We start from the raw sequence: 22,357 nt of genomic DNA on the forward strand, positions 1-22,357 counted from the left end.
TTACCAATATCTACTGTGTACATCAGAGGTCCTTGTCTGGCCCGAATTGTTCCGGACTGCCATTTTTCGTTTCCATAGCCCCTTGCCAACACTGGTTGTCCTACGTCGAAACTTCGAGTGGTCTTGTTATTAATATGCCGGAACTGTTTGTTTTCCACTTCCCTCAGCACATTTGGTTTTAACAAGTCCAACCTGGACCGCAACCTCCTGTTATCAAACATCATGGCAGGACTTTGGTTAGTCACTGCATGAGCGGCGTTTCGATATGCTATTAGGAAATTGTCCACCTTGTGCTGTAGCGGAATCTGATCATCGTTCATGGCCTTTATTGCTTTTTTGAATGTTTGGACAAATCTCTCGGCCAACCCGTTTGTCGCCGGACGATATGGGGCAGAGGTATAATGTTTCACCCCATTCTTCTTTAAGAATTTTTGGAATTCTTCCGACACGAACTGTGGTCCGTTGTCCGAACAGATCTGTTCTGGCAATCCGTTCCTTGCGAATATTGGTTCTTAACACCGCAATTGTCTTCTCTGAAGTAGTGGTATTCATCTTGATCACTTCTGGCCATTTGGAATGTGCGTCCACCGCAATTAGGAACATGGAGTCCATGAATGGACCAGCAAAGTCAATATGTATGCGTTGCCATGGGGTTGAAGGCCATTCCCATGGGTGTAGTGGTGCGATCGGAGGTGCATTTTGCACTTTTTGGCACCCAGCGCAGCTTTTCGTCAACTCCTCTATCTGTTGGTCAATACCCGGCCACCATACATAAGCCCTAGCAAGACTTTTCATCTTAACTCCCCCCAGATGACCTTCATGCAGTTCTAAAAGAACTCTTTCCCTTAACTTGGGAGGAATAATCACTCTTGTCCCGTACATCAAAGTACCATGGCAGACGGACAGCTGGTCTCGCCTTGCCGAGAATGCCGGTAACAGAGGATCACCACGTGTTGGCCATCCTTTCACTGTCACCTCGTAGACTCTGGACAGTGTCGGGTCGTTCCTGGTTTCTCTTTCAATACTTGCATTGGTGACTGGTAAACACTCGATGATGGTCGAATGAAATAACTCAACAGGGTCAACTTTCGTCGTTTCTTCTTCTTCAGGTAGTGGCAGGCGCGACAGCCCATCAGCATTGCCATGCTGCTTCGTACCTTTGAATTCTATTCGATATTGATGTGCCCCTAGGAAAAAAGGGACCATCTCTGGAGACGCTGTGCTGTCATCACTGAAACACCCTTCTTAGGGTTAAAAATGGATACCAACGGCTGATGGTCTGTCAGAAGAGTGGATTTTTGGCCCTGCAGGTAATGATTAAACTTCTTCACTCCCCATACAAGGCTGAGAGCCTCCCTATCGATCTGCGCATAGTTGCGCTCAGCGGAGGTCAATGATCTGGATGCAAACGCGACTGGCCTTTCCGTGCCATTTGGCAACTTGTGTGAGAGTACTGCCCCAATACCATATGGAGAAGCATCACAAGCCAACCGAATAGGCAGTGTCGGGTTGAAGTGAGCCAACACTTCCTGAGGTGATCAATTCTTTGCTTTTGCGAAATGCCTTCTTACTGTTTTCGCTTCATTCCCATGGTACCCCCTTCTGTAAAAGAGCGTTTAGCGGGTGCAGTACCGTGGATAGATTTGGTAGAAATTTATGGCAATAGTTAATCAATCCTAGAAACGACCTCAACTGAAAGACATTATCCGGAGCGGGAGCCTTTACAACTGCCTCTATCTTGTCAGGAGACTTATGAAGCCCCTCCCGGTCAATGACATGACCACAGTACGAGATCCGCTTCTGGAAGAACTCACATTTCTGCCGATTAACTCTAAGTCCATACTCTTTCAGTCTGTTGAGCATCAGTTCCAAGTTTGCGAGGTGTTCTTCATCACCATCACCTGTAATCAGAATATCGTCCAGGTAACATTGTGTGCCTGGAATTCCCTGTAATACCTGCTCCATGGCCCTCTGCCAAATTGCTGGAGCCGATGCCACTCCAAAAACCAGCCTATTGTACCGGTACAAACCTCGATGCGTGTTGATCGTGAGGTATTGGCGTGACTCTTCTTCAACCTCCATCTGCAAGTACGCCTGCGCCAGGTCTATCTTGGTGAAGTGTTTCCCGCCAGACAACGAAGCAAAAATATCCTCAATCCGCGGAAGCGGATACTGCACCGTGTGAAGCACCGGATTAACGGTGATTTTGAAATCTCCACAGATGCGAACCTTCCCTGGTTCTCCTGGCTTGTTGCTCAAAGGGCGTTTCATAACGGGAACAATGGGCATAGCCCACTCACTCCAATCTACCTTAGACAGTACACCTGAACATTCTAGCGCTTCCAGTTCCGCTTCTACAGTAGGTCGTATTGCATAGGGTACCGGTCTGGCTTTAAAAATTTTTGGGTGTGCATGTTCATCAATCTTGATGTTTGCCGTAATTCCTCTCAGTGTTCCCAGTCCCTGCTGGAACACCTCTTTAGCATCATCCAATATTTTGGACAATCGTTTAGGTTTGACATCTGTTTCCCCGGAATCTACCGTTAGTGCCTTCAAGGAGTGCCAGTCCATATTCATTTTCCTAATCCACTCCCGTCCCAGTAGTGGTGGACCTCCTTCAGGTAGCACATATAAGTCCATTACTTGGCTTTCTTCGCCCTTGTGGACCACTTTTACCTCTATCTTTCCGATGGGGTACACTCTTTGCCCCGTGTATGTTTTCAATATAATCTCCGTATCCCGTAAGGGAATATGTTGGAATAACCTTTTGTAATCTTTCTTATTCATGACCGTCAATGCCGATCCAGTGTCCAATTCCATCTTTACTTGGACTCCTGCTATCTGAAGGGTGACCCAAATTGTCTGGAGATCTGCATCCTTACCAACGTTGTGTACTCTTAAGCTACCCAGTTCATTACTGCTAGTGTCTGAATCTGACTTCTGTTCGGTCGAACTGTTCTTTGTCACCTTGTGTACCTTTATGTATTTTCCTTGCGGTGACTTTTTGTTGCTGGTCTTCTTTCCTGACCGGCATACTTTAGCTATGTGGCCAAGCCTGCCACACGTTCTGCATTCTTGGTTTTTAAACCAACACTGGTTCTGATCGTGCGTTGTCTTTCCACAACGATAACATTTTACAGTACTCAAACCCAATTTATTTGTACTGAGTTCCGGTGACCGTAGCTGCATTACTGCCGTGCCTCTCGCTGCGGCTTCGTGTGCTGCTGCCATAGTGACCGCTTTCTCAAGCGTCAGCTCATTCTCCTCGAGCAGTCGCTTTTGTGTATCTTCTTTTAATAAACCACACACAAATTTATCTCGTAGCGCCTCGGTCAGTCTCGTTCCAAACTGACAGTACTTTGCTAGCTTACGCAATTCCATTAAATATTCAGCATTGCTTTCATCCTTCAGCTGCCTTCTGCTGTAAAATTTAAATCGTTCCGCTAGCATCAGCGGCGTGGGGTTTAGATGATTTTTCAGGACAGTAACAATCTCCTTGAACGTCTTATCCGCCGGTTCATCTGGTGATAAAAGGTGTTTCAATTGCCCGTATGTCTTCGCACCCATTAAGTTTAATAATGTTAGTGCTTTCTCTTCATCTGGAATTTTATTTGCTTTACAGTAATTTTGTATGCGTTCTACATACATGGCCCAATCTTCGATGTCGCTATCAAAGGTATTAATGTTCCCATGTTTAGGCATCGTTGCAATTTAATTTATTTTAATTTTTATCCAAGATGGCGGCTTCCCGCTCTTGTCTTCGTCCTCCGCCTACAAAATGGCGGTTTTCCCATGCTTGGCGGTCTTCACCCGTCCCCCGATGCTGTCTCCGCTTCACCGCGGCTCTCGCGCCTTCAGTTGCCCCAGACGCTGCGCCTTTTTAGCCCGAATGCGGCCCGGCCCTTATCACCAGCCGCGATCGATGTCCCCGCGCTGCGCCTTTCGGCCAGAATGCGGCCCGGCCCTTATCTCTGGTCGCGATCGATCTCACCGCCCTTATTCCTCCGTCTTCCCTCCCCGTCTGTACAGCCAACGCGGCCGACTTTCTGGTCGCGTCGCTGCCCGGCTTATCCACCACCGAGGAAGAAAGAAGATAGCTGACTGCCACTGATGGAGGCTTCGAGTTCAGGATGTCTTCTGCACTCTGGTTTCTCGATGTCTGCCGCGCGCCGTGTCTTCCAGCAGGGTGATGAGGGTGGAAGCCTCTCTTCGACGTCCGTTCTGTGGACGAAGCCGCCGTGGATATAAACTGCCGCAGGGTAAGAATCGGACTCGTCGCCACTGTTAAGTCTGTGTGTTCTAGTTGTAACTACTAACACAGACTACAAGATTAAAGTTCAACAGGTCTTTACTGGTTGGAGGTCAGGACTATACTAAAATACAATATTACTACACAGTGTTTATATACCGGTGGTCACCACCAGTATTACGTATACAGCAGCCAGAGAAAGTAGTACATCTCTTAAGGTGGAACAGGCTTAAGTTCTCTTAAGGTGGAACAGGTTACATGCACCACAGAGAGTACTCCCCCCGGTGTCCTGGCCAACACACATCCCTCAATCAACACCAAGAACAAGACTAACTGGTATAACAACAGAAAACGCTGGAAAAACTCAGCAGGCCAGGGCAGCATCCGTGGAGAGAGAAACAGAGTTAACGTTTCAGGTCGATGACCCTTCGTTAGAACTGGAAAAAAAGCAGGTTTAGGGGCTGGGAAAAGGGGGAGGGGATGAAAGAACAAAAGGGAAGGTCAGTGATAGGATAGAAAGCAGGAGAGATTAAGAGACATTGAGCGACATTAAGAGATATTCAAGGTGAGAGGAGGTGGTAATGGGACAGGTTAAGGAACAAAGGATGGCTCTAGATGAGGTGTGAATTGCGCTGGCAGAAGGAAGGACAGCTGCCCTGTGGGAGGGAAGAAGAAAAACAAAAGGGGGGCCAAACAAAAATTGTGGATATAAAAAAGAAAATATATATATGTGATAGGGGCCAATCTGAAATTATTGAACTCTATGTTGAGCCCAGACTAACTGGTAATTCATCTCATTCCTTTCCCCGCTGCTCATTCACAAAATGGCTGCTGAATTTGCCTACAAAAACAGTGATCGTGCTTCGAAAAATTAATTTGTTGGTTAGCAAAGCGTTTTAGGGACATTCTCGGGACACGAAAGGAACTGTATAAATGCAAGCTCTTCCTAAATGTATGAAAAATCAGATGCGCTGCTACATATTTCTAATTGTGCCTCAGTACAATGCCGGGGTAAACCTTGCGACAAAGAACACACTTTTTTTTTTTTTTAATTTGAGGGCGCAAAAGGTCAAACAAATGAATCAATGGCAGAGGCAATTTCTTTGGAGAAACACTACATTTTTGCGCCTACGGTTTTTAAGCTGTGCAATAAAAAGCCAAAGGCCCCGCTTGTGCGCTGCTGGAGGTCGCTTACTTTGGCTGAGCAAAAAAAAAGTTCCGATGTTGCTCACCGTGTTTCTTCCCTTCACTTTTACCACCTGCAGAATCAGCTGGAGTGGGTGGGGAGGCAGTTGTTTGCCAAACCTAGAACGGTCGAGCTCAAATCTTAAGGTGATTGGCAAAAGAACCCAAGTCCACTGGAGGAAAAAACTTTTCTTTTTTAAAAACGCAACGAGCGGTTAGGATTTGGAACGCGCCGCCCGATCGGATGGTGGAGGCAGATTCAATAGTAGCCTTCAAAAGGGAATTGGATAAACACTTGGTGAAAAACAATGCAGGGATATGGGGAAAGAGCAGGGGGGGGGGGGGGGGGGGGGAAAAGAGTGGGACTAACTAACTGGATTGCTCTTCGAAAGAGCCAGCGCAGATTCGATGGACCGAGTGGCCTCCTTCTGTGCGGTTCTATGAGTCTATGAAATTCATCATATTCTTCTTCTCCTCTTTTAACTAGGCCTTGAATTGCCGAGCAATCTTTACTTGTAAAAAAAGTTACTTGTTAGTGGTATTAGTGGCAGCTGTCTGCAATTAATTCCTCCCATGTTTAACCCTTCAGTTAATCATGTTTACCTCAAAGGGGGTAAAAACAAATTAGTGAGGGAGTTTCCACACCATCACTCGCACCATCATCCCTTTTGACATTTAATCTCTCCTGCCCTCCACCCCATCACAGACCTTCCCTTTTGTTCTTTCCTCCCCCCTTCCCCTCGCCCTTTTCCCCTAGCTCGGCACTTGCTCAAAAACTGTTAAATTGCTAATTCCTTCACGCTCTGGTCACCGACCTGAAACATTAACTCTGTGTCTCTCTCCACAGACGACCTGCTGAGTGTTTCCAGCATTTTCGTTTTTTATTGCCGCTTATGTGGTGTTTGTTACATTGTTTTGTTTAAATAACTAGTTAAAATTAACGACTGCATTTGTAATGAGGCATCGCTTTTTTGGTTTGAGTGCGGTAATTGAGACTTCACCTCGATACCAGTAAGTGGTTGTGATCTGGAATGCACTGCCTGAAAGGGTGGTGGAGCCAGATTCAATCGTGGCTTTCCAAAGGGAATTGGGTAAGTACCGGAAGGAAAAATAATTTGCAGGGCTACGGGGAAAGGGCGGGGGAGTGGGACGAGCTGAAGTGCTCTTGCAGAGAGCCGGCACGGGCTCGGCGGGCCGAATGGCCTCCTTCTGTGCTGTAACCATTCTATAATTCTAAGTCCTGCATCAATGATGCAATTAACCAACTACTGTAGTTAGGTACAGAAATGAGCAAGTCGCGCAGTCTGGAGCTTATAAGCTCGAAGGAGCTACTAAATGTTGATCTATTTAAAATTGTTTCAAACCTTCATAAAACCAATAACTTCTTGATCATACAATGCTTGATAATAGGAACCCTAGTAATAACAGAATTGAAAGAGCATACGAATTAGGAGGAGTCGGCCATTCGGCCCCTCGAGCCTGCTCCGCCATTCAATGAGATCATGGCGGATCTGATTACTCCACATTTCCGCCTACCCCAGATAACCTTTCACCCCCTTGCTGATCAAGAATCTATCTAACTCTGCCTTAAAAATATTCAAAGACTCTGCTTCCAACGCCCTCTGAGGAAGAGAGACACTGAGGAAAAATTTCTCCTCATCTCTGTCTTAAATGGGCGACCCCTTATTTTTAAACAGTGACCCCTAGTTCTAGATTCTTCCACAAGAGGAAACATCCTCTCCACATCCACCCTGTCAAGACCCCTCATGATCTTATATGTTTCAATCAAGTCACCTCTTACTCTTCTAAACTCCAGCGGATACAAGCCTAGCCTGTCCAACCTTTCCTCAGAAGGCAACCCACCCATTCCAGGTATTAGTCTAGTAAACCTTCTCTGAACTGCTTCCAATGCATTTACATCCTTCCTTAAATAAGCAAACCAATACTGTACACAGTACTCCAGATGTGGTCTCACCAATGCCCTGTATAACTGAAGCATAACCTCCCTACTTTTGTATTCAATTCCCCTCGCAATAAACAATAACATTCTATTAGCTTTCCTAATTACTTTCTGTACCTACACACTAACCTTTTGCGATTCATGCACTAGGACACCCAGATCCCTCTGCATCTCAGAGCTCTGCAATCTCTCACCATTTAGATAATATGCTTCTTTTTTATTCTTCCTGCCAAAATGGACAACTTCACATTTTACTCCATTTGCCAGATCTTTGCCCACTCACTTAACCTATCTATATCCCTTTGTCGCCTCCTTATGTCCTCTTCACAATTTACTTTCCTACCTATCTTTGTGTCATCAGCAAATTTAGCAACCATACCTTCGGACCCTTCATCCAAGTCATTTATTTAAATTGTAAATAGTTGAGGCCCCAGCATTGATCCCTGTGGCACACCACTCGTTACATCTTGCCAATCAGAAAATGACCCATTTATGCCTACTCTCTGTTTCCTGTTAGCTAGCCAATCTTCTATCCATGCCAATATGTTACCTCCTACACCATGAGCTTTTATTTTCCGCAATAACCTTTGATGTAGCACCTTATCAAATGCCTTCTGGAAATCTAAGTACAGTACATCCACCGGTTCCCTTTTATCCACAGCACATGTTACTTCCTCAAAGAAATCCAATAAATTGGTTAAACATGATTTCCCTTTCACAAAACCATGTTGACTCTGCCTGATTACCTTGAACTTTTCTAAGTGCCCTGCTATAACATCTTTAATAATAGCTTCTAACATCTTCCCTATGAAAGTTAAAGTGTGTAATTTACATAAAGCTATATGGCACTCAATATTTCAGCCAATTCAACTAATAACACTCAGTTCCATTTTCCAAGTTTTTATACTTAATGCAGAATAAAACAGTGAATATCAAATAGATTTCTCCTTAACTATATATTTTAACTTGTCTTCATTCCACATAAACTTTCAATTTGTTTCACAATGCAGCAAATTGTATTTTTATCGTGATGTGCACAATTAGTGACTTAGTCTGAACGTCAAACAGGAATTTATTTCAGTCACTGCAGCATCAGTTCTACTTAAGACGTGAACAACCACAAGGAGGGGAGGGTGTGGGTTGGTGCTTTTGATTCCTCCACCTGATGGGCTGAGATCGCATCTGACACAATTCCCATGGGCAACTGGGGAGGCAATGCAGCCCAATCAACTCTGTCCTTCCTTCATGCTGCTCTTAAACTAGCTCTGAAATGTGCTGTTCGGAAGTGGACAGGAGCAGCGTCGGTACGAATCTCCTTTAAGTTTCTCCCTGTAGAGATGCGTCCTTCCTTCCCAACCCAAGTAAATCAGCAGCTTAAGAGATTGACACCACCTGCTCATGTCCCACCCACCATTCCCAAGTGCAGTACAAGTAGCATTCTGACGTGGCTGGTTTTATTCAAAAACTTTGTGAATCAAATGCAGTAGACAAGCCACTCGATGACCACAGAGCTTGCTCAATAAGACCACGGAGAGGAATTAACTAAATCAGCCAACGTACTGCAGGAAATGATTTCTACTGTTGCGCAGTGGTGTCTCTTCCAGTAACTGGTGCAATCCTTCTGTACTGAAAACCACCCAGCACCACAACGCATCACTTCACATCAACCCTCACATTAAATTCCTGTTTAGCTGCAACTGAGTCACAATTCATCAATGTAAATGTGATCTGAAAACATGCGAACAATGGCGGATAGGGAAAGATCTGTCTGTCCCGCACAACTGCGATGCCTTGTGCATCACGATATATACACTCCCCACCCCACAGCCATGTGAGCTCCTGGGAGAGGCAAAAAAAAGATGAAAACCATTATGAATTTTACACAAAAAAAAGTGAGCACTTCAGCACTGTTGTTCAGTATCCATGGATGTGATGCAGCAAGCTCTTTCACCCTGCAATCTGGTTCTTCAAAGTCCAAATTTCATACGAGGAGCTGGTTGATCGAAGATTGCTAACTGGCCATTCGATGTACGACGATACACAATGCTACAATGGACGACATTCCAGCACTCCACTCATTCACAAAAAAAAGAAAGAGTTTGTAAATCTCACAGGGATTTCCGAACTGCAATTGAACTTCACCTCTTCGCGTTCTCTGCTTTCTCAGCTTGGGAGCCAGATCCCAAAACATCAGCGCACTTTTGCAAAACAAATCATACGTGACCCTGGTCCTGTGGGTGAAGCCTTTCCTGCAGCTGAAATGGATTCAATGCTTTTAGGAACTGCAGTTGAGAGATTCAGTCAGTACACGGATAGTATGGGGGTTACTTTAACCGAACGCGTCAAGAGGAAACCCCATGAGAGCGGGTGGAGTGCCGGTTTTACACCCCGCCCAATATTGCTCTCCACTGACTTCAATGGAGAGTAGAATTGGCCGGGGTGTGAAACCAGCGTCGTACCCGATCCTGTCAGTTACCCGACAGGCAGGTTAGCTTAAAATGACCCCGTGTGTTTAACAACTTCAGACACGGATTACCATTAATCTAAAAAGGCAGATATCACTGCGTTAAGGGCTAAACAATCCAAGGACAGTAGGCTAAACAATCTAAGGCTAGTGCTCAAACTGAAATTACTACCCATAGCCAGAAAACATTCCAATCAGACAATTATTCACTTGGCAAGTGAATTAGGAGACTGATCACTTTCAGAATCTGCTAAGTTCACTATAAAGTGGGCATTGTTATTCCACTAAATCCTAATTTAGCACCGAGGAGAATCTTTTTTCGTTTTTACATCAAAATGTTAGCTACTGTAAATATACAGTTTCTATTGAGTACTTTTCATTCACCCGTTTGATGTTCAATAAGTATGTCCACCGGTTTCTAGCCTGTGCCACAATTAAAGTGTGCATTCTCGCAGCTCGCAAAATTGAGAAAAATCGCTCAGCAAATGATGCGTTCCAATAAGCTGCAATGCAACGCTCATTGTTCCGCTGTGTAACCCCAAGTCTCAGCTACATCTACCTAGACATTAGGTGGGTAAAGGCACATTCTGGTCCGTAGGGAACGCAAGGTCTGCTTACGGGAATGCCTGGTGACACTGTACCCCAAGAGAATATTCAGCATTAAAAAAAAGACATAACATGGGAGCCTTCACTGGGGACTGATAAGGTAAAGAGAGAGAAACTATTTCCACTGGTTAGGGAGTCTAGGACTAGGGGACACAGCCTAAAAATTGGAGCAAGATCTTTCGGGAGTGAAGTTCAGAAACACTTCTACACGCAAAGGGTGGTAGAAGCTTGGAACTCTCTTCCGCAAACGGCAATTGATGCTAGGTCAGTTGTTAATTTTAAATCTGAGATTGATAGATTTTTGTCAACCAAAAGGTATTTAGGGATATGGGGCAAAGGTAGGGATATGGAGTTAGGTCGCAGATCAGCCATGACCTCACTGAATGAATCACCGCCTTCAGTGTGCCAGTGCAGCCTTCGGTCGCCTGAGGAAGAGAGTGTTTGAAGACCAGGACCTCAAACCCGGCACCAAGCTCATGGTCTACAGAGCAGCAGTGATACCCGCCCTGCTGTATGCTTCAGAAACATGGACCATGTACAACAGGCACCTCAAAGCACTGGAGAGGTACCACCAACGCTGCCTCCGCAAGATCCTGCAAATCCATTGGCAGGATAGGCGCACCAACGTCAGTGTTCTTGCTCAGGCCAACATCCCCAGCATCGAAGCTTTGATCACGCTCAATCAGCTCCGATGGAAGGGTCACATTGTCCGGTTGCCCGATACGAGACTCCCAAAACAAGCGCTCTACTCGGAGCTCCGGCACGGCAAGAGCGCCCCAGGTGTGCAGAGGAAACGCTTCAAGGACACCCTCAAAACCTCCTTGAAAATGTGTAACATCCCCACCGACACCTGGGAATCCCTGGCCCAAGACTGCACAACGTGGAGGAGAAGCATCCGGGAAGGCGCCGAACACCTCGAGTCTCTTCACCGGGAGCACACGTCAACCCAAGCACCCCACCCACCCGCCCCTTCAACCACCGTCTGCCCCACCTGTGACAGAGACTGTAGGTCTCGCATTGGACTCATCAGTCACCTGCGAACTCATTTTTAATGTGGAAGCAAGTCATCCTTGGTTCCGAGGGACTGCCTAAGAAGAAGAATGGCAGAATAGGCTCGAGGGGCTGAATGGCCTACTCCTGGTCCTAAGTTCCTACTCTCGGTCCCAAGTTCCTACTCTCGTGCATCTCTCAGCAGTGCATTAAGAATGACATCGGCAGTGGCCTAGAAACAGGCACCATCATGCCCCCACCCAATGTATGCGGTGGATTGCTTGGAAGGGTTGAGAGATAGTGTGCTCTTTTGGACATTATATCTTCCTCAAAAAACCCAAGTAAGGAGGGGGGGCAGGAAAAGAATAAGAACATAAGGATTAGGAGCAGGAGTAGGCCATACGGCCCCTCGAGTCTGTTCCGCCATTCAATAAGATCATGGCTGATCATTGACCTCAACTCCACTTTCCCGCCCGATCCCTATATCCCTCGATTCCCCTCAAGTCCGTTGAATGACTATTAAATGACTCATAGTCAACCAGTTGCCAAACTACTGTGTGCGTGCGTGTCTACTCCACAAGCGGTCATGTCCCGAGTTAAAATCACACAGTGAGAAACTCAGCAAGTTATTTCCACATGCACAACCTACTGTGTTTATTACACAATTACAAATGAGGCCTCTATCTCAACAAACCAGGCCTCTGCTGACCAATCTCAAGCAATTAGACATCCTTTAGATAGCAGAATCTGGAAATAGACAATTCTGTGATGCATTCAGTAAGTATATAGTTCAACGCAGCAGACCGGTTGCAAAACAAATGCAAAAAAAGGTACTTTCCCTCCCCTCCCAACCATGCTGGTTGGTACAGAAAAATAAAACAAATGTAGCAGCCAACAATAATGGTCATTTACCGGGTACAACCCCCATTTAAACACTATTATTTCCGATACGCAAGTACAAGAGTTTTAGAATCATTATTTTGAAAACCTAACGGGTGTGAGGGTTTTCCCCAATCGCCCGCCATAATATGCGGCGACAGAAGAGTCGTTAGAAACTCCGGTAAAACAGCGTAACCAACCTTTACCCTGTTGTTGTTGTCGGGTGTCCGAGGCTCTTCCATCGAAGCTATAATCGCTGATGATTACTGCACACTTTTGTCAACAATGTTTTAAAGGGGCTTGGTTGCCCCCTTTCAAGGAGCATTTGAAACAAGCTCAGTTTCTCAAACATCTCACTCTTAAAACTCAGTTTCGAGCCACGCGGTTGGCCACTGGTAAACTTTAGTTGCAGTAGTTGGGATATCTTGAGCACAAACTTGGGGATGTTTTTGTGGAGCCAAGTTGCTTTTTTAAAATACACTTGAATCCATATTAAGAGACACACTTGATATGAACAAATCATTCATTAGGCCTGTACATATAAACACCCACTGAAAAAGATTACCCTTTTAAGAGGCACACAAAAGACACGGTCAAATTTTCTTTCAGAATAATAATTAGGTTCTGTATATAAAAGCAAACTTGGCGCATTGAACCGACACACAATCAACCTAACCAATCCAGCCAGCCACTCCAATTCTCAAAGCAATACAGTGAAACAGACTTGTATATAAAACTTCTGGTTGTCCGATCCTCATCCGCCATTGGAAACATTACTCTGACTGACATTTTCCTTGCACGTTTCAACCGCTGCTCCTTACCTGGGGGATGGGAAAGTGGGTGGCATATTGCAGGTGTCGAGGGTGCTCGTAAGTGCATGGGAAGATCAGTTCTCGCTGCTTCTCTTTCCTGATTGGCTTTTCATCTTTTGTGGCACTTTGTTCTAAAGAAAGGTTTGCAGTCTGCTCACAGGTCAAAGAATCCCCAGGCATTGGAGAGAAAATCTATAAATAGAACAGTTGAACAAGGAAATTAGGGATTTTTAAAGATCTAAAATACAAGTACATACGAATTAGGAGCAGGAGTAGGCCACTCGACCCTTCGAGCCTGCTCCGCCATTCAATAAGATCATGGCTGATCCGATTACTCCACATTCCCGCCTACCCCCGGTAACTTTTCACCCCTTGCTTACCAAGAATCTATCTACCTCTGCCTTAAAAATATTCAAAGACTCTGCTTCCACCGCCCTCTGAGGAAGAGAGTTCCAAAGACTCTCTCTTCATCGCTGTCTTAATTGGGTGACCCCTTATTTTTAAACAGTGACCCCTAGTTCTAGATTCTCCCACAAGAGGAAACATCCTCTCCACATCCACCCTGTCCAGACCCCTCAGGATCTTATACGTTTCAATCATGTCACCTCTTATTCTTCTAAACTCCAACACAAAGGATGCATTTTCACATATGTTACATCAGACTTTATAGACGACTGACAGCAATAATTCCACTTTGTGCCTATTGCTTGGATCATTTGAATAATAAACATTGGTTGAGCAAAACTTAAAATATGCCCTCGACAAAGCCACATGTAGTCACCCCAACACACTGCTCACGGAACTGGGTTCAATGTTCCTGATCCTCCACAGGGCAAAGTCCTTGACCTCAGCTCTGCCAGGCTTTTTTTTTTTTTTTTTTAATTTGTTCTTGGGAATTAGGCATCACCGGCAAAGATGGCATTTATTGCCCATCCCTAGTTGCCCCAAGAAGGTGGCCTTCTGATAGCAGTTTTGATATCACTTAGTGGCTTGGTGAGATACTGGAGACACATACAGGCCAAACCAGGTATAGGCAGCAGGTTTCCTTCCCCAAGGGACATTAGGGAACCCGTTGGGTTTTAAAGACAATCTGATAGCTTTGTTGTTACTTTCACCGATACCAGCTTTTATTTCAAGATTATACATTAATGTATATGTATATACACACACACAAACATGTATAAATATATATACACACATAATATAATATAAATATATATATTATTTTAATATACTACACGTTATATATATTGGGCCGTAATTTGCGGCCCCTATGAGGTGCGTACGCGTCCGTGGGGGCCGTGCAAGTTCCGGGTTTAGGCGTGCGCTGCGCATGCGCGAGAAGCCGGAACCTGCAATCTGTCAAGAATTTTCTTGATAGATGATCTGCATCCCTGGGAAAAGGGTCTCCGCGGGTGGCGAGTTGGGCTATTCTGCCCAGTGAATGCCCGTGAAATTCTTACGCCTGCGTAAGGCCTGCTTTTACCAGCGTAAGAGTTTTAAAAAACAGAAAAATAAAATTCTATCAATAATTTATACATTTAAAAACCTGTGAAATAAGGTACGTTTATTTTTAGCCCCTTTAAAACATGTAATTTTATTTTTCAAAAACTTAAATTTTTGTTTTAAATATTTAATTAAATGGCATTTTAATTAATTTTAAATGTGATTTTTAAAAATGTATTTATTTGATGTCTAGGTGTATTTTTGGGGGTATTCCCATTCATACTTACAGGGTTTCTGAACATACGGAATTCCCATAAGCATGAATGGGGATCCCCCTTCTTTCATTCGTTGGGCTGGCCCATGTGATCCCAGGGGCACTCCCGAACCGCCTGCACTCCTACGATACGTGGGCCTCTACCCGGAGTGGCCCAGGACCACCACAGGGACAGCCTGGATAACAATTAGATTAGGCCAACAACAAAAAAAACCATAGCTCTTCTACAAAATAATTAGCGGATAATAAAAGGCCAATAAAACCTATAACTCTAAACAGCCCCATTCCCAGACCAAAAAAAGGCGGCCAGACTGATTAACATTCAGCAAGGCTGCTATACCTTGCACAAGAAGAATGTTTCAGAATGCAAGTCACCTGCGTTCAGCAGGTACTTTTCTTCCCTCTACCGAGACACTTAATGGCACGGATTGTGATGTAGAACTAACGGTGAGGCTATCAGCACTCATCGTTATTAAAGTGTAAACCGGACAGCAAACGTCCAGCAGCCGCACAAACGCGGAAATCAGGAAGTTGCTGCCCGAGTTGCCCGTCTCCTCTGGAAGCTTCGCTACACCGGTATCTCGCCGAGACTCGCCATTGAAACACTTAGAACGGCATGAAGCTGCTATACTTACATGAGGAATGCCCACCAACTCTAAAAAAAAGTTAGGGCTTGCCCATTCCAGTGTAAGAATTTTTTTTTTTTTTTTTTTTTTTTTTTTTTTTTTAAAAAAGGTGTACCAACGTCTTAGTTACTAGCAAACAGCCCCTCTGGCGCTGAAAATTAACTTTTACAAGTGTGACGTCTCATTCCTTCAGAATTTAATTATTGTTGGAGATTTTTTATTTTAATTAAATGTTCTTTTTAAACTCTCTCTTAATCCCATTTTTCATTTCTCACTCTATTTCACTCTCTGTACCTGATTTAACACTGAATTAAATATTCAAACTTACACTTCGTTTCAGACTCTGCACTCCTCGTTAACAATGTTTCAATCTGATTGGTTAAGTAGGTACACAGTTGCTGGAGGTCATCCAAAACTTGGCTGCCCGTGTCCTAACTCGCACCAAGTCCCGTTCGCCCGTCACCCGTGCTCGCTGACCTACACTGGCTCCCAGTTAAGCAGCACCTCGATTTCAAAATTCTCATCCTGGTTTTCAAATCCCTCAATGGCCTCGGCCCCCTCCCCATCCCTGTAACCTCCTTCAGCACCACAAACCAACCCCCACCCCGAGATATCTGCGCTCCGCTAATTCTGCCCCCTCGAGCATCCCCGATTATAATCGCTCAACCATTGGAGGCCCTGCCTTCTTGTTGCCTGGGCCCTAAGCTCTGGAATTCCCTGCCTAGACCTCTCCGCCTTGTTAGAGGATCAGAGGGACCTTGGTGTGCATGTACATAGATCCCTGAAGGCAGCAGGACAGGTAGATAAGGTGGTTAAAAAGGCATATGGGATACTTGCCTTCATTAGCCGAGGCATAGAATATAAGAGCAGGGAGGTTATGATGGAGCTGTACAAATCGCTAGTTAGGCCACAGCTGGAATACTGTGCGCAGTTCTGGTCGCCACACTATAGGAGGGATGTGATTGCATTGGAAAGGGTGCAGAGGAGATTCACCAGGATGTTACCTGGGCTGGAGCGCTTCAGCTATGAAGAGAGACTGGACAGGCTGGGGTTGTTTTCCTTAGAGCAGAGAAGGCGGAGGGGGGTCCTGATTGAGGTGTATAAAATTATGAGGGGCCTAGATAGAAATGAACTTTTCCCCTTAGTAGAGGGGTCAATAACCAGGGGGCATAGTTTCAAGGTAAGGGGCAGGAGGTTTAGAGGGGATTTGAGGAAAAACATTTTCACCCAGAGGGTGGTTGGAATCTGGAACTCACTGCCTGAAAGGGTGGTAGAGGCAGGAACCCTCAACATTCAAGCAGCATTTAGATGAGCACTTGAAACGCCATAGCATACAAGGCTACGGACCAAGTGCTGGAAAATGGGATTAGAATAGACAGGGCTTGATGGCCAGCGCAGACATGATGGGCCTCTTTCTGTGCTGTATGACTCAATGACTCTATGACCTCTCTTTCTTCCTTTAAGACGCTCCTTAAAACCTACCTCTTTGACCAAGCTTTTGGTCACCTGCCCTAATTTAGCCTCATGTGGTTCGGTGTCAAATGTTTTTGTTTTAAAATACTCCTGTGCAGCGCCTTGGGATGTTTTACTACGCTAAAGGCGTTATATAAATACAAGCTGTTGTTGTTGTCGACTCAGGTCCCAGATCCCCTGTAGAGGGCACTGCTCCAAAGTGGTTTGGAATCACCGCAAGTTCTAGTGGAAAACCCCATCGAGAGGGGCTGTGGGCAAGTGGAAGTACAATGGGCGGCTGGGCACCATTCGTGTCCTCGTCACCGACAACAAAATCCGGCCCAGTGTTATTGAACGGCTACAGCTATATTAAAGTCTGAATACAAGGAACTTTCCTCATTGTCGCGCCCTGTTGCAAAAGCCAGAGTTCCACCGTGCACAGTTTCAGATCCTATGAACGTGGTTCTGCTTTCAATTGGGTTGACTTCACGTTAAATAAATTCGCTGCCGCAGGTTCTACTAAGGTGCATACTTTTAAATTTGAAGATAACTCACTTCATTGAAAACTCCAACTGCTGCAGTGGCTAGCTAATAGGTTTAGGAATTACATTTTAAAGAAACATTGAGAGAAAGTTTGCAGGTAAATTCCATGCAGAACATAATTAGCAGTCGGAAAACTATAGTATTCTTTGGCAGGGGGAAGAACTCCAACACAGCTTAATGTTTTAGTTCTCTTTTGTCAACCCCAGGGTTAAGTTATTTGCGTCATGCATTCGCATTTATTTTTTATTCGTTCCTGGGATGTGGGCGTCGCTAGCAAGGTCAGCATTTATTGCCCATCCCTAAATGCATCATCCCTCCATATTCTCAGTAAATCAACTAATGCCAAGAGGTGGGCCTGTTCCTTCTGCGCGGCAATGGTATTGCTCAGTTCTCTTTCAGGCCCATTATAAGCTTTTTATTTTTCTTCTCGGCAGCTGCAGAATACTTCCTGCAATAGAGAGAGATACCCCGAAATAGATACCATGTACTTCGCACTGATCGTGATCACCCCATCTCACTATCTCACCCTTCAAACAACTGGGCAGGGGGAGGGAGGGGAGGCGAGGCGGGGACGAGGCAGGGAGTTTCTCAGCAAGGGTTTTCAACCTACTGCAAACTCGGGTCCAAAGTCTGCTTTGAAGTCGTTCTTGTCCACTTCATCAAATAGATTCGCGGGTCCTGAATCCATGTCCATGTGCTCTCCAAGTCCCTGATCCTAAAATTAGAATATTACATCTGTTCACACCTCACACAGTCAAAAGATCCACTCGCAAAAGCAATGTGTGTCGGCAGCGCTGGTTTTAACTCCCGCTGCCTCAAAAAGGTCGCTACGTTACAAACATAGCACACTGGGGAGGGGGGGGGGGGGGATTATTATATTACACATTCTCTGCTTCATTTCCCTTTCACACACATGATCTGGATTGATTCTCTGCGGTGTACATTTTTTCTGAAAAAAGTTCATAAATACTGAACAGAATCGGAGAAAAGCATGTCGCTTTTCTGGCAGTACTGCCACACAATGTTTTGAAGATGTCTTAAAATTATTACAAGCTGTACAAGACAGATTTATATCAAATCTTCACTCAGCAAAAGAAAATGTTTTTTTTTTTTTTTTTTAAAAACAGTAGGCGTAGATTTTATATTTTTTCCTGAAGCATCAAGAATAGAAATGCTATCGTACAACTTGCGCAAGAATTTTTTTCCCAGAAAACATACAATTTGACTGCTACTGTGGCAAATGATTCATTCATGATAATACAATATGTAGCACGCCCGGCCAAAATTAGGCTGGTGCAAGAAAACACCCACTAATTCTCTGAAAAGAAGTGTGATTTTGAAATTTCTGCCATGTATTCACACGCTGCATGACCAACATATTAAAAAAAAGTTAGCTTGTAAAAACAAACCAGGCTTGCTGTGCTGATAACATAAACTGAGCTGCGACCCAGATATAATCGCCTTTAACAGTGCAGTTGAACATTCGTGATTTGAGTATTTAGTAAGGGAATGATTATCAAGACAGCACTCTATTCCTCCAACAGAAGTTTTGTTTTCAATAAAGGCCCTTATTGATCAGAAGTTACCTGTGATCAGAGCCTGTGAGCAATGCCTTTTGGCTCAGTTGAATTAAATCTGAGAACTCCAGGTTCCCCTCCAAGTCACACACCACCCTGACTTGGAAGTATCTCGGCCGATCCTTCATCGTCGCTGGGTCAAAATCCTGGAACTCCCTCCCTAACAGCACTGTGGGAGTACCTTCACCACACGGACTGCAGCGGTTCAAGAAGGTGGCTCACCACCACCTTCTCGAGGGCAACTAGGGATGGGCAATAAATGCTGGTCTTGCCAGCGGCGCCCACATCCCATAAACGAATTTTTAAAAACCTGTTTCCATTTATATGAAGTTCGTCATTTAGGTGAATTTAATATAATGGACAAGTTATTGAAAGAAAAAGAGCTTGGATTGATACAGCACCTTTCAGAGAAACATAGAAGATAGTAGCAGGAGTAGGCCATTCGGCCCTTCGAGCCTGTTCTGCCATTTAATGAGATCATGGCTGATCATCCAAATTCAGTACCCTGTCCCTGCCTTCTCCCCATATCCCTTGATCCCTTTAGCCTTAAGAAATATATCTAACTCCTTCTTGAATATATTTAATAAGTTGGCCTCAACTGCCTTCTGTGGTAGAGAATTCCACAGGTTCACCACTCTCTGGGTGAAGAAATTCCTCATCAGTCCTAAATGGCTTGCCCCTTATCCTTAGACCCCTGGTTCTGGACTCCCCCCGCCATCGGGAACATCCTTCCTGCATCTAGTCTGTCTAGTCCTGTTAGAATTTTATAAGTTTCAATGAGATCCCCTCTCATTCTTCTAAACTCTAGCGAATACAAGCCCAATCGACCCAATCTCTCTTCATACATCATTCCTGCCATCCCATGCATCAGTCTGGTGAATCTTCGCTGCACTCCCTTCATGGCAAGAACATTCTTCCTCAGATAAGGCGACCAAAACTGCACACAATACTCAAGGTGTGGTCTCACCAAGGCCCTGTACAACTGCAGCAAGACATCCTTGCTCCTGTACGCGAATACTCTCCCTACGAAGGCCAACATACCATTTGCCTTCTTAACTGCCTGCTGCACCTGCATGCTTACCTTCAGCGACTGGTGCACAAGGACACCCAGGTCTCGTTGCACTTCCCCTTTTCCCAATCTATTGCCGTTCAGATTAATCTACCTTCCTGTTTTTGCCACCAAAGTGGATAACCTCGCATTTATCCACGTTACACTGCATCTGCTATGAATCTGCCCAATCACCCAACCTGTCCAAATCATACTGGAGTTTCTCTGCATCCTCCTCACAGCACACACGCCCACCCAGCTTTGTGTCATCTGCAAGCTTGGAGATATTACATCTAGTTCCCTCGTTTAGATCATTTATATATGTTGTGAATAGCTGGGGTCCTAGCACCGATCCCTGCAGTACCCCACTAGTCACTGCCTGCCACTCGGAAAAAGACCTGTTTATTCCAACTCTTTGCTTGTCTGCCAACCAGTTCTCTATCCAAGACAGTACCTTGCCCCCAATCCCGTACCTTGCCCCCAATCCCATGTGCCTTAGCTTTACGCGCTAATCTCTTATGCGGGACCTTATCGAAAGCCTTCTGAAAGTCTAAATACACCACATCCACTGGTTCTCCCTTATCTATTCTACCAGTTACATCCTCAAAAAATTCCAGTAGATTAGTCAAGCACGATTTACCTTTTGTAAATCCGTGTTGACTTTGTCCGATCCGGTCACTGTTTCCCAAGTGCTCTGCTATTACATCTTTTATAATGGACTTTTTTTTTTTGTTCTCAACACTTCCCCAAAAGTGCTTTGCAGCCAATTAATTACTTTTGAATTGTAGTCATGTGTAGTTATGATGTCCGCTGTGGCTCAGTGGGCAGCACTCTCTCCTCCGATTCAGAAGGTTGTGGGTTCAAGTCCCAACCCAGAGGCTTGAGCGCAAAAATCTAGGTTGACACTCCCAGTGCAGTGCTGAGGGAGTGCTGCCCTGTCGGAGGTGCCGTCTTTCGGATGGGACATTAAACCGAGGCCCCATCTGACCTCTCAGGTGGGTGTAAAATATCCAATGACACTATTAGACAAAGAGCAGGGGTGTTATCTCCAGTGTCCTGGTTAATGTTTATCCCTCAACCAACATTACTAAAAACAGATAATCTGGTCATTATCTCATTGCTGTTTGTGGGACCTTGCTGTGCGCAAACTGGCTGCCGTGTTTCCTACATTACAACAGTGACCACACTTCAAAAAGTGCTTCATTGACTGTAAAGTGCTTTGTGACATCCCGAGGTCACAAAAGACACTAAAATACATGCAAGTCTCTTTTTCTTTTCAATGTTCTGTAGGCAAATGCAGCAGATAAATTACGTACATCAAGATCCCACAACAGTAGTGAGATAATATCAAGTCTACAGCAGAAAAACAGGCCATTTGGCCCAACTAGTCTATGTGGCGTTTATGCTCCACACGAGCCTCCTCCCACCCCTCTTCATCTCACCTTATCAGCATATCCTTCTATTCCTTTCTCCCTCGTGTGCTTATCTAGCTTCCCCTTAAATGCATCTTTGCTATTTGCCTCAACCACTCCCTGTGGTAGCGAGTTCCACATTCTCACCGCTCTCTGGGTAAAGACGTTTCTCTTGAATTCCCTAATGGATTTATTAGTGAATATCTTATATTTATGACCTCTAATTTTGGATGCCTCCACAAGTGAAAACATCTTCTCTATGTCTACCCCATCAAACCCTTTCATAATCTTAAAGATCTCTATCACGTCACTTCTCGGCCTTCTCTTTTCTAGAGAAATTAGCCCCAGTCTGTTCAATCTTTCCTGATAGTTTTAACCTCTCAATTCTGGAATCATCCTTGTGAATCTTTTTTGCACTTTCTCCAGTGCCTCTTTATCCTTTTCATAAAGGTGGAGACCAGAACCGTGCACGGTACTCCAAGGGCTAGATTTTGCCAGCCCTGCGGAGGTGGGTATGGAGGCGGGACTGCCGGGAAAATGGCAGAATTTGGGGGTGGGTGCCCAACCCGCAACCCGCCTCCATGCCCTCTTGCCAGGAGGCGGGTAGCCGTCCCGCGCCGGGTCCCGTCTCCTTGGAGGCGGGAAGTCAATAAAGCCAATTAACTGCCTGTTGACAGGTAGTTAACAGGCAGAAAATACGATTATCCCCATTTTGCCCACACAAGTGCGGGCTTCCCGAAGGCTCCGAAACCCGCCAAGGTCACCGAGGCGAGTAGTGGGTCTGCGGGGGTCCAAAAGTGTGCTGTGGAAGTGAGTGATGGGTGCAAGTGTGGA

General features: G+C 45.1%; 1 protein-coding gene across 8 annotated transcripts in view; it reads right to left on the reverse strand.

Moving 5' to 3' along the window:
* The window catches only part of LOC147115504 (mediator of RNA polymerase II transcription subunit 12-like protein), a 637,745-nt gene that overhangs the window by 442,241 nt on the left and 173,147 nt on the right, over positions 1–22,357 (reverse strand). For all 8 annotated transcript variants that reach the window (XM_085989804.1, XM_085989800.1, XM_085989802.1 and 5 more), the window contains 2 exons: positions 18,097–18,201; positions 13,155–13,337 (listed from right to left, as the gene is read on the reverse strand). In XM_085989804.1, coding sequence (XP_085845930.1) covers positions 13,155–13,337; positions 18,097–18,201 — 288 coding nt within the window. The remainder of the gene's footprint in view (positions 1–13,154; positions 13,338–18,096; positions 18,202–22,357) is intronic.

This window comes from Somniosus microcephalus, chromosome 6 (genome assembly GCF_052327205.1).
Source record: "Somniosus microcephalus isolate GS21.2 chromosome 6, FLI_Smic_1.0, whole genome shotgun sequence".
In the NCBI taxonomy this organism is placed as follows: Eukaryota; Metazoa; Chordata; class Chondrichthyes; order Squaliformes; family Somniosidae; genus Somniosus; species Somniosus microcephalus.